The 12,355-nt window shown below is 28.7% G+C and overlaps 2 protein-coding genes across 2 annotated transcripts; one reads left to right on the top strand and one right to left on the bottom strand.

Annotated features, from left to right (window-relative positions):
• Positions 1 to 12: 12 nt before the first annotated feature.
• On the top strand, positions 13 to 4,249 carry LOC126846631 (uncharacterized). The gene is made up of 5 exons (XM_050586322.1): positions 13 to 603; positions 2,620 to 2,778; positions 2,971 to 3,160; positions 3,505 to 3,665; positions 3,793 to 4,249. The coding sequence occupies exons 2-5, from the start codon at positions 2,665 to 2,667 to the stop codon at positions 3,958 to 3,960; spliced, it is 633 nt and encodes a 210-aa protein (XP_050442279.1). The 5' UTR covers positions 13 to 603; positions 2,620 to 2,664; the 3' UTR covers positions 3,961 to 4,249.
• Positions 4,250 to 6,471: 2,222 nt separating this feature from the next.
• LOC126846795 (lysosomal acid phosphatase-like) lies at positions 6,472 to 11,044 on the bottom strand. Its single transcript, XM_050586593.1, has 7 exons — positions 10,796 to 11,044; positions 10,577 to 10,669; positions 9,538 to 9,786; positions 8,335 to 8,505; positions 8,064 to 8,193; positions 7,064 to 7,269; positions 6,472 to 6,752 (listed from the first exon to the last, which is right to left on the bottom strand). Exons 1-7 carry the CDS (start codon positions 10,907 to 10,909, stop codon positions 6,609 to 6,611), a joined length of 1,107 nt encoding a protein of 368 aa, XP_050442550.1. The 5' UTR covers positions 10,910 to 11,044; the 3' UTR covers positions 6,472 to 6,608.
• Between the last annotated feature and the right edge of the window lie 1,311 nt (positions 11,045 to 12,355).

Below are 12,355 nucleotides of genomic sequence, written 5' to 3'. Positions count from 1 at the left end.
TAAAAAGCATTATTATTTTTATGATACATTTCATATTTTTATATTTACATAGACCCTAAAACTGTGTCTTACTATAGAATTTAGATCTATTTTGTTTTCGAACTTTGCAATATCAACCTCTAATGAAACGTATAAAAAAAATGCCGTTGAACTAAATAAATGACGTTAAAAAATTATTAACCCTTTACGGGCTAATGACCATAAGCGACAGGAAACAAGTTATTATGCCAACACACAAAACATCAATATAAAACCAATAGCTTCTTACTATCGCGTCGAGGCTAAAAAATCCCATTTAGTTAAAGAGCATAGTTATAAAAAATGTATAAACTTTTATTTAAATTATAGTCGTACCACGAAAAAAAACAGTAAACACCTATCAAGCAGAAATTTATATAAATAATATTTTGATCGATAAGTTGTCATACTCAACCAGCTATGTAAATTCGCATAAATTCACATAGGCTAGCCTGCCAAATATTTCTACATTATACTTCATGACGATCGATGTGTAAAACCAATCACTAAGAAGCATATAAGTTTAAACACTGCGTCAAAAACAGTACATCGTTTAGTAAGCTGCACTATCAAACTTCAAAAGTTGTGAGTATACTTTTATCCATCAGAAATGGTGATATTTTCAAATACTTTAATTTTAAAAACGTATTTAAGATACAAATTTCTATTTTGTATCTCGAATATATTTAACCCTTTCAGTCCCCTTGTACATTGTAATGTACATACATTTTAATTCATTTTCATTCCGTAGTAATCTACGGAATGAAAATGCTTAAACGCGATCTAGCGGTATCTTTGAATTCGTAAAATTGTTAGAACCAGAGTAAAATATAATATTGATTATATGTTATCAATGTTTTTAATAAATCTCTCTTTAAACAAAAACAATTTGATAAAGACGGTATCATATTTTTTTTCCACAAATAAAAAAGTCGGGACTTAAAGGGTTAAGCTGATATTTTGGATAACATGCTATATTAGATTTTATATTAAATCATTATTTTGCTTAATGTGTAGAGTTGGAATCGGAGTTGTGTGCATCATTCGAATAAAATGTAATTCAAGTAAAAATTATTCGAATAAAACGTGGAAATAATATTCGAATGAGAATTTGCATAACTCTGGTTGAAATACATTTATATTTTTTACATTTTTATAATGGCCATAACTTCATTTCTAAGGATTTTTTTTAAAATTTATATGACATTCTATATAAAAATGTTTTCCTTTTTTGATTATTGAATGAATGATTTTGCTTGAAATTGAGAAATCAGAAGACTTTGTTGAGTTGCTTCCCCTTCAAAATTAAACAAATACTAAAATTTCTTTTACAATTCATTTTATAAAAATAAATACCGAAAATGCGTTTAATATCACATTATTTGAATCATCAACTATCTGGTGCTATACGCTGATCTCTGTTAGTTTTCTTTGAGTTGTAATAAATTAAAAAAACTCAGAATACAGATTACATTTCTATTTTTAAATTTTTAAATCATGAAAAATCTAACCAACACTTGTACTGGACATTTATCGATAGCATTTATTTTTTGTACGCTGCTTAAGATAAAAAAATGTGTTGTAGAAAAGCTCAATTCATTTTAAAAGGTGTACAAAGTTGTAAAAATAAATTAGTTTTTTTTTTTAAGAGTTAACTTTTGTTCTGGTGAATATTTTTAAGATTTTTTTTTAAAAATAATTTATACTCATTTGCGCTATAAGCACCATGATTTTCATTGAAATGCGCGCAGATAAAAATAGCTCTACGCGTTTACTCTACCGCACTCCACCTCCCATCCTACCCTTTAACCTTTATTAACTTAAAAAGTAATTATCCAAATCTGGTTATCGACCAGTCAACATTTCAGCAAATTATTCTTAACAAAATGGCTATCTTGAATTTTTTTAAATGTAACAAAACAAAATTAATTAAAAAAAGTAAAATAGTTAAGTGCAATAAAAAACGTAGTGCTTATAGTATAAATTATTAAAAAAAAATCTTAAAAAAATTCACTAGAACAAAAGTTATTTTATTAGCCAAATCATTGTGGGTTTAAAAAAAATAATAGTTTTTATTCATACTGAAGAATAAGAAAATGTAATGGCCATAATGATAAATTATATATTTAAATACATCCGACATAACATCTACTCATTTTCTCTATCACACCCAAAACATTAGCGATACTGTCGTGGTCTTCGAACAGCAACATTGCCGCAAAATTTGCGGATTAATTTTAAAGTGGAACAAAATTAAGTTTTTCTATTTATACAACCTTTAATGCTATTTTTCTCCGCATTATGATAAAATATGACTTTCGCATAGGAGAATTCCTGTGTACCTAATTTTCGATTAATTATAGTGATAAAATCACACTAAAAAAAACGCTTTGATGCCAATCTATGGACACTGCACCTCAAAACTCCACATTACTACATATTTATGTAGTAAATAATCCGTAGAAGACGTGTAGCCAAATCGAAAGGTAGCAGTCTAGAAACCATCTCCTGATGGCACTGTTGGACCCCAAAAGGCCGACGTTATACTTACCGAAATGATAATGACTTAAGTAATATAATTGCAATTTTTTTTTTTTTTAGTTTTCGACAGTATTCAATTTACGCGTCTATATACACGGTCGTACAATGAAGTTCAATGGCTTGTGTCTTTTATCCGTTTTGCTAGTTACTTCTTTGAATATCGTTTCGGGACATAAATGTCCTGAATTTGAGCCTAAGGTTGGTTTCGAAATGGAAAAGGTAAGTTTAAGTAATGCATTTGATAATTGACTGGATATATTATAACAAAATAAAACAATTTGGATATTCCTAAACCATAACTATAATAGTTACCGGATATGAGTTTAACTGTAATTTTAAATATAGCTATATTAAAAATATCGTTTTAATATATTCTTGTGTACTCGTACTAATCCGTCACTTTATCTATAGTTTCAAGGATTATGGTACGCCATTAGAACGAATTTACCATTTACTCGATGCCTAGCGTATGATTTTTACCCACGGAAAGTCAAAGCATTTAAACCTATTACCAATTACCAAAAATATTATGGAGCATTGGAAGCCAATGCAAATTCACCATCAGAAATGACTTTTACTGATAGTACACAGGATTATTCAAGTACGTGAAATTTGAACATTTAATTTTAAAGATTCATCTCCAAAAATTGTCCAATGCGCTTATGCACAAAAAATATACATAATAAAATTACTACTAATATATTTTTACCACCGTGAGAATAAAAAAACACATAACATAACCCTATAATATGTTTGTTTTAAATGTATAAACCGGGTATTTATCATGATTAGACAGATTTCTATAAATATTTTTGTGAATTCGTTCATCTACTACTAAAACTAGTGGTTTACTTACTTACTTACCGATAGACAATCAATATATATATATATATATATATATATATATAGATACCTAATTGGTAATTTGTATAATATACTTTGCAGATCCTGAAGTGAAGAAACCGTATTTTGTTGTGATAGACACTGACTATGAACACTATGCGAGTGTATTCATTTGTATAAAAAGGCCAGATGGCAATGGCTACATACATAATGTGTCCATTTTATCCAGATCAGTGTCCATGGACTCTAAACTCCTAAATGAAGTAAATACAAAATAAAAATTGTTTTGTTTTATTAATATTTATCATTTTAGAATAAAAAAAAAAAAATTTGAATCTGTTTTTTTTAGTTGTAAAACATGTAATGTATTGTTTGTTCTTTAATTTACAGTTGACCGTAAATATAGCTACGGCAGGTATTCGAAAACTCACTTTGGTTAACCACGAGGACTGTAACCATAGCAGTCTCGTTGAAAATAGTGATGATCAGAATCCCATTGACGACGATGACGATCGACGACCTTACGTTTCTATCAAATGGATTGAACCTACACCATAGGGAGGCATTTAAGTTGATTAAATACGAATAAATCTGAAAGATTTATAGTTCGACAATGTAAAGCTAACCCTTATTAAAATTATAATGTTTAATGTAATCTATATAAAATGTTATACCAACCTAATCTATAAAAAATGTTATCATAATACCTTTTACTATTGTTTATAATTTATATTTACTTCAAAATCAACGATAACTACAAACATTTAAAATTCTTAGGTCTTTTTGTTTAATTGAAGATCTTTTGCTTGGTACAAATGTATTTATTATGCTTGTTAAATAAAAATAAACCACCAGATAAAATTTTAAATTATAAAACTATATAAGATTAGAAATTTCTGAGAAGTTTTTTGTTATTAATTTAAATAAATATTTAAAAATAGATAATATTGTCCTATGCTCTGTCACCAGTCACTATTGTGTTCCGACCCAATTGGACTGGCTTCTGTTAAATAATTGTACATTTAGGTATTTCTAAAACTATATATTACCTAACGATAGTTTTAGTTTAATACATTTATTTTTCTTTGGGATTTCATTAAAATTATTTATATTTAGGTTACATTTCATAAAACTACATTATGATTAGGTACTATTAGTTGAATCAAACGACTTGATGTGTCATTGGATTTTAAGTGTAAACTTATTAGTATATTTATTTATTCAAATGTGGACATAAACGTACACATAAAGCATAATTTAATATAACAAAATAATTAATTAATACAAACCATCGTCAAAAACGTTAAAATGAATACAGAAAAAAATAAAAAATACATAGGGAGATATAAGGTAAATTTATTGAAACTTAAGAATCTTAGTAAAAAAGTAATAAGTAATAGAAACTTTCACCTGAATTAATATATTTAGTAATTAGCGAATAGGTAGTGATTGCGACGAGTAAAAAAGGATATAAGTTTGAATGTGACAACAAAAACCAATTACGGAGTGTAATCAATTGAGAATATTTGTCAAAGTTGTTTAAACTAGAATATTACCATCTGAAGTAGTGTCAATAGACGCCCCCTTCGATCAAGTCGTCTAGCGTTGTAAATAAATTAGCCCTAAATTTTACTTATTGTATATACTAATACAGATTGTAAATATTTTCAAAAAAAAAGAAACTAGAATATTTTACAATAAATTGATCACTTAAAAATTAGTGTCTCTAGGTCGACCTAATCGTCACTACAACTTACTTAAGTCAGCTTAACGATTGCTGGCTGACCTCGCTGTTTTACGGTAATTTTAAAATCGGTTACTAATTATTCTAATTTCGAAATCTTGTTAATAACAACCCACTACGTCGACTTAAACGCAACTGGAACCTCGAGAACTTTTAACATAACAAATAACGACAACAATAAAATCATAACTAAAATACAGCTATAAATAAGACTAATTGAGGTGTTACCATATTAGGTGACTTCCTTTAGCGCTACTAATGCTATACAATTTTAAATTACATAACAAAAAACTTATTTTACATTTATTTTGTACAGATTGTTTTTTTTCTAATAAAAAAAAATTAATTTATACTCATTTTCGCTATATAAGCACCACGTTTTTTATTGCACTTAAATATTTTACTTTTTTTAATTATTTATTTTTTTTTTTTGTTGTTTTTTATGGGATATATATATATCTTTTAAAATGTTTAGCCCAATAAAGGCTCGAAACTAAAAAAATACTTTAATAAATCAATAATCGCAATTCGGGTTGGTATCCATAATCAAAATCAGACTTTGGAAAACCACGAACTAAGATAATGTTATAGGATTATAAAGTAACATCTTAGCTCGTGCAGAAAAAGCAAGTACACCTAGTATTAGGGTTATGGGTTAAAACCAGGGATCCAATTTAAGAGGACGTTATACTACCTAGGTATTTATTAAAGAGTTCGGGATAGTTATTTATTTGGCAAGTAAATCGAATTTTACGTCAGAAGAGCTATTCGCGTTGTATGGGTTTTGGTTTTATTGACTTTTTTCGGGCATTCTTAAGATTAATGGCTGTACAGACTACGCGGTTGAACAAATCCATGAAAAAAGAGTGTCCCGAAAAACAATTCTTGTTCCCCGATAAAATGTTTGGTTTCGTGCCTACGTCGGCAGGATAATGAATAACAAAAGGATCAATTGCTTAGCTTTTCACTAGGCCAAGTACTGTCCAGTCCGCCTCTAATGTATGATTTTAGAAAAAAAGAAAAACTTATATGTTTGACTACGGGAAACGCAAAAGAATATGATTAATGGTTGGATCACACTTTAACCTGTCCCGACCTACAACATAACTATTCATAATACATTACATAATTTTGACCAAGCACAGTGTTTATAAAAATAGTAGTCAATGAAATAATTTGTATCCAATCAAAATAAAGTTATTACTAATTTTGAAGTTAAATCTGAAGGTATTAAATAACACACACACACTTAAATCCGCTTTAGTCAACCTAACTTTTTAATTGTCTCATGGCCAAAAGGATTAAAAAATCAACATTTGTAGGTATAATAGGCATAGATAGGCAATTTATTATACATCAGTTTTACAGAAAATTACACTTCGTTTATTACGTATGTACAATTAAAGTTATGTATAATTATTTTTCATAAATGGCGTATAAATTATTGAGTATGCCAAAGTTGTTAAGTATGGCATTCTTCTTCCCAGGTTTTTGTAAATTTGTTGTTGGCGATGTTTATAAAATCAGCAACTTTGCATGGACTATTACAGTTTGATATTGATAATTCTTCTCCTTTATCGTCATCCCAACTTTTCAGATAATATACCTATATTTAACACAGTATAATGTGATAATAGTTATTTTACATACAGAATATATCTATCACGATGATCCAATAGATTTGTATATAAATTGTAAGTATACCTGACAGATAATTATAATACACGCATGCATTTATTCAATACACATACTTTTTACAAATTTTAATTAACTTAAAACAAAACTCTATGATGATAAATAATAATGCTTGCTCCAGAAACCTGTACCTACTCCACTCGATCACGATGCGAAACGACATTAATATAGTTGTATTATAATTATTCATTACATAAAAAAATCAATGCAAATAAAATTTACCTTTATGACATCTTCATCGGTATTATTAAATCGGTAAACATGAAAATGCAGGGAAGCACCAAATTTCGGCGTTTCTATTAGATGACCCAAAACGGCTGTCGTGAATAATATACTAAAATCATGTCCTGAATACATATAAATTTTTCTCTTTTCATCACCACTAGATTTTTGTTGAATTTTCAATGTGATTTCCTTTAATAAGGGCCCTGAAAAAAACATTATCATAAAATAAAACCGTATTAATTAATTGTATTTGTTTCTTTTTTTATTGTTACATGAAGCGTTTAGAAGACAAACTGATGAACTCCATAAAATTAACTTTTCCACGACAGGCAGTTAAAGTTATTTGAAACAATGTATGCAAGTACTATTGCCAATTTACTTAGCGCACTCTAGTGGTGAAATATTCAACTATGGAGTTATTTATCTTGGCCACTGAAAATTATACACTTTTGTAATCCAACCATGCTATTAGTCGCAATTTGAAAAAGTAGAGTTAATCGGTTTGGCATCTGAGCGCCTCATATGATACTGACATCATACATATTTTTTACAGTACACAATTATAGTTACATTATTTAAATTTAATATATAAAATCAATCAATGTCCAATAAAACAAAATAATTCAATTAGTTTCTAAAAGAAAAAAAAAGAAACAAAGTAATTTGAAAAACAAAACATTTTTGTAGAACCAAAATAAAATATAAATATAGAATGGCAAAATAATATATAGTGAACTTGTACACTCTTGGTGTATGTGTACATGATTTGCTTACGTACTTTTATCTTACATTAATTACAAATTAATGGGGAATAATATTTTGACCTAATACAGTGTTGTAGTTTGACAAAATATTGTATAGTAGAATTTAAGGAAAAGTCTACTTCATAAAAGCTACTTGTAGTCTTTTATTCCTTATCATTTCAATTATATCCATTTGTGATCAGGTAGATACACGAATATTCATTATGTATTTATAAATTATAAAATGCTTGTACCGATCATTAAATTTTGTAATTTTGTGTTTCCGTTGAAATTTTTTCGTTGGTCTTCACTAATCATAATGGCTTTCAATTGTTCATAAATATTAGGCTTAGTCCATTCTGGTAGTTCCAAGCCAGCTGCCAACTTGAAAAAATTAAAAATATATAAATAAATACAACATATTTGTTATAAATAAAATTTGCATAGTGGTTTATATAATATATTCCTTAACTAATTCGATGATAATGTAGTATTATAGGTATTAGAATTTTGTATTGTATTTACTTGGCATGTAAACAAGTCAAATAAGCTGAATAGATTTCTGATGTCAATAGGTTGTCCACATTGTTCAGATAGGTACGATAATAATGGCTCTAGTGCTAAAGAGGCATTTCCGGTTAAGGAAGCTGAAGCTCCTTTTATGAACGTTGGTAGAAATGACGGACAATTTTTAACCTGGAAAATGCAAGTGAGTGTTCAATATTTTATTTTATGTTTTTCAAGTTTTACATACTGATTAGGTATTAATTTTAAGATATAAAATATGGTATTATTGTGCCTGTAAGGCATAACAATTAGAGCGAACAGATGGTGTGAATATATTTTTAAAAAAGGTGAAAAAAAGGACTATGCGGGATGAAAGTAGAAACAGATCGAATGGATAATATAAATAAAAGCCTGAACGAATGTGTACCAAGGAAATAAAGAAATGTTGATGGATAGAGATTTATAGACAAAGATGATATGTCTGGCTGAAAAAATTTGTAAAAAATAAGCTGAAGATGAAAAACAGGTTTTATTAACATTAGTTATTTGTTATTAAAGGTTTTTATTTGCAGTTTTTGTCAAGGACAACAACACATACTTATAGTTTATACTTATTTAAGTAGAAACTTAATTTTTCAGCTTTGAGAATATTTGTGATTACACTAAAGCACTTACTGATATTATTTACATAACAAAAACACATCATTATTATTTAGTATCATGACACATGTATGATCATAAGAAAACTTTAATTACTTTTTTTTTACACTATTTACACTCAACTATATAATTAATAAAATTAATCAGTTTACTTTGTACAATTTTAAAAAAGAACATGTAATTATAAATTATTATTAGTACAATAATTGTTTGGTAATATTTATAACAACAACCGCTATGACAGTAAGCGTTAAAAATAGCATACCGTTTAAAAGACACAGTTTATGTAACGCTATCGTGTACACATAATACATAATAATTTGAACCAATCGAGAATGTAAAAAAAAACCTACATTTAACTGTCATGTAGTTGTAAAGTTCTTGTGTTGTCGAGATCATTATAATAGGTCGAACACGATTAGTGCCCATGTTAAAAGCACTTTTTGAAGAAGTATTTTATTGTGAAATTACTCTTTTGATTTGTGGTGTATTGTAATATCATACGATTAACCAGTAATTAACCTATCTTTTATCCTCCTCACAATTGACAATGCTACTTACTTGTGCGTCACCGTGATCTGGAGATCCGCCATAAACGGGAATTGGCTGCCATATCGTTTCTTGATTTGACCATTTTTGATAGTTGGTCGGCGGATAAAGTCCTGTTAATACCATAGCAGCGGTCATGTGCGTCCGTGCGACATTCGTAGTTTTTGTATAAATTTCATTATCCAAGTACAACTTACTCAAGTAACCATCGTAAAGATGACGAAAAATCTGCCCTTTGACATACATATGTTGTTTTCCCAACTGTAACAGTAAGCAAAGTATGGAAAAAAAAGAATGAGTGTACAAGTACAAATAGTACTGTACAACCCAATTTCAACTTTTTGCACGCACAAACAAAAATAGTTATAGCAGTTTTTCGATAAAATTAAAAAGCGGAATGATTGGAAGTGTATGATAATTTTAACGATTGATGCCAAAATTACTAACACAATATCAAGTAATAGTAGATTTTTTGATTTTGCTGGAGAATGTTGGTAATTTTATTTGTTTAATAAAGTCATTGGGTTTTTTAAATGTAATTCGGTTTTCAAGAAAACTGATCAAAATACGAATTGAAATCAGACCATTTGAATAGTGTATTCTAAAGCTTTTTTTAACTGGTAGAAAAAAAAAAGTTGATGATATAAATTTCGTGAAATATATCCTAAATGCCTTTTATTAAATTCTGGTTTCCAATAATTTTAAGATTTAAGAAAAATATTATTATATACTATATTATTATGTAGCATAAAACTATTTATTATAAGATTTTAAAATCTAGTACTAAAAACCGTTTATTGTTTATGGTGTGCACAAAAAAAAATGTCGAGACTCGAGACCTAAAAAAAAGTTTTAATTTTTGCTAACTAGAGTCCAGAATTTATGTTTTGGAATAGAGAAAGAGGCCAAAAATATTTACAATGAATTTAACTACAAATTAACCGAAATTATTTTAAAGACGCGCACGAATACTTGCATATTATTACTTCAACTCCTTACGAAACTGCCTAAATACACTTAACACAGACTTAAAATTTGCACAAATATTTGCCTTTGTCAATTCGTAGGGTCCTTCTGGAAAGGCATCTGGATATGGATTTGTCTTGTATGTGAATGACGACGCTCTGTCACCATGTCGAAAAAGCTGTAAAACAATGACCTCTCATTAAGTAAGCTAATGTTTTTTTGTGTGTAGTTCGCTCATCAACATTGTGTTTGGTTGTCAAGATTTTGTTGAAATTTCTAATTATTTATTTATTCAATAACTCACGACTGTAGCGAATTTTAAGTTGGAGTCTGCCTTAGGTATTTGTCCGTAGATGGCTGTCGCTATGACCGTCAAGTAGATGATAATCAACAACATATTATTGTAGTTCAGTAACATAGTGTATGCACTTGTAGACAGTATTTATGTTTACTGGAATGAAAACATATAAGCGGTTATGATATGCATTTAGAGATGGGTTATTCGTTAGTATGTTGCACGGTCTGTGATTTCCAAGCATTAGATAATAAATTTGTTAAAACAGACTATGATAAAATTTGTACAATTTACACGTGTACAATCTTACGTAATTGATATTAATGCGTCGTGTTATTAGATATAGATAAAAAAATATGTAGTTATTTATATATATTTATACATTGGCCTTTGTTAGATAATAAGAGTTTATCAAAATATTATTCTTTATATGCAAATATTAAGGATGGTTGGTTATTTGTTATTGTACAAAAAGGCATTTTATAATTAATAATGATATGTAGAGAAAAAAAAAATATTTATAAAAACTTGAACCTAAATTATATTAATGCTTAAAACCCCGAAATATGTGGTGTATATAATCTATTCATTTTGGTAGAAGTAGTTTTGGTTTAAGTTGTTTTATATTATATTAGGTAGAGTCAACTGTTTCGGGAGATAATACATTATCACATGTGTTTAATTTAAATATATTGGTTATTATTTTTTACTATTGCATTCTATATTTTTCGGTCTAGTTTTTCAGTCGTTGAAGATGCGGCTGAAATAAGTGATTTGAATTTAGGTAGTTTAAGTTCATATCTGAAGTTTACGTTGTAGTGAGTTATTTTATATTATAACATTAGTATGCATGTGTGGCTCCCGGATTAGAATAAGGCTACGGGATGTTCCCCCTATCGCAAAAGGCGATTAATAGGAACACCGAAAGTCTCCCGGGATAAGGAGACACCTCTACAAAGCCAACGACCTTGAGGGCCTTAAGGGCGGATGAGCTGCGTAGAGTGGGGCAATCACTTGTCCTAAAGGTAGGAAACTACCTTAAAAAGGCGGATGAACCACATCAGATAGGCAACGGTTGGAGGATGCAGAAGGCAACAGGAAAACCACTGCACTAAAGATCCACGGATTTCCTAACTACCATGTTAACTAAATAATGAACTCTTTGGTTACAACGACAAGGTCTTGCCTTTAAAAACTGATGATGATGAACATTAGTAAAAATATTACATAAACTTCTCAGATTATTTAGAGATATTTGGAACTTTTATTTTAAGTTATCTACCGCTTTCTTAATTTAACTTAGTTTTACCTGATGCAATACACGCCATTGTCAAGACATAGTACAACCTTTATATTTTAAAGTTTACCTTTGTCAGTTAAGATTTTTCTTCTGAAAAGGCATTAGTGCACGGATCAGTCTTGTATGAGAAAACGAGCGCTTTATTACCATGCCGAAAAATCTATAATTATTATACGGTAAATTACAGTTCATCAAAATAGAATTGTTGATGAGCTAAACCACTCCTATTTAAGTTATTTTTTGTTAAATAATAGTAACTATACCATTAC

This window comes from Adelges cooleyi, unplaced genomic scaffold, assembly GCF_023614345.1.
Source record: "Adelges cooleyi isolate 19-005CV unplaced genomic scaffold, UGA_ACOO_1.1 ACOO_flye_CR_arks_rails_tigmint_CR_PRNA_9, whole genome shotgun sequence".
In the NCBI taxonomy this organism is placed as follows: Eukaryota; Metazoa; Arthropoda; class Insecta; order Hemiptera; family Adelgidae; genus Adelges; species Adelges cooleyi.
This window is presented reverse-complemented; position numbering and strand designations above follow the sequence as displayed.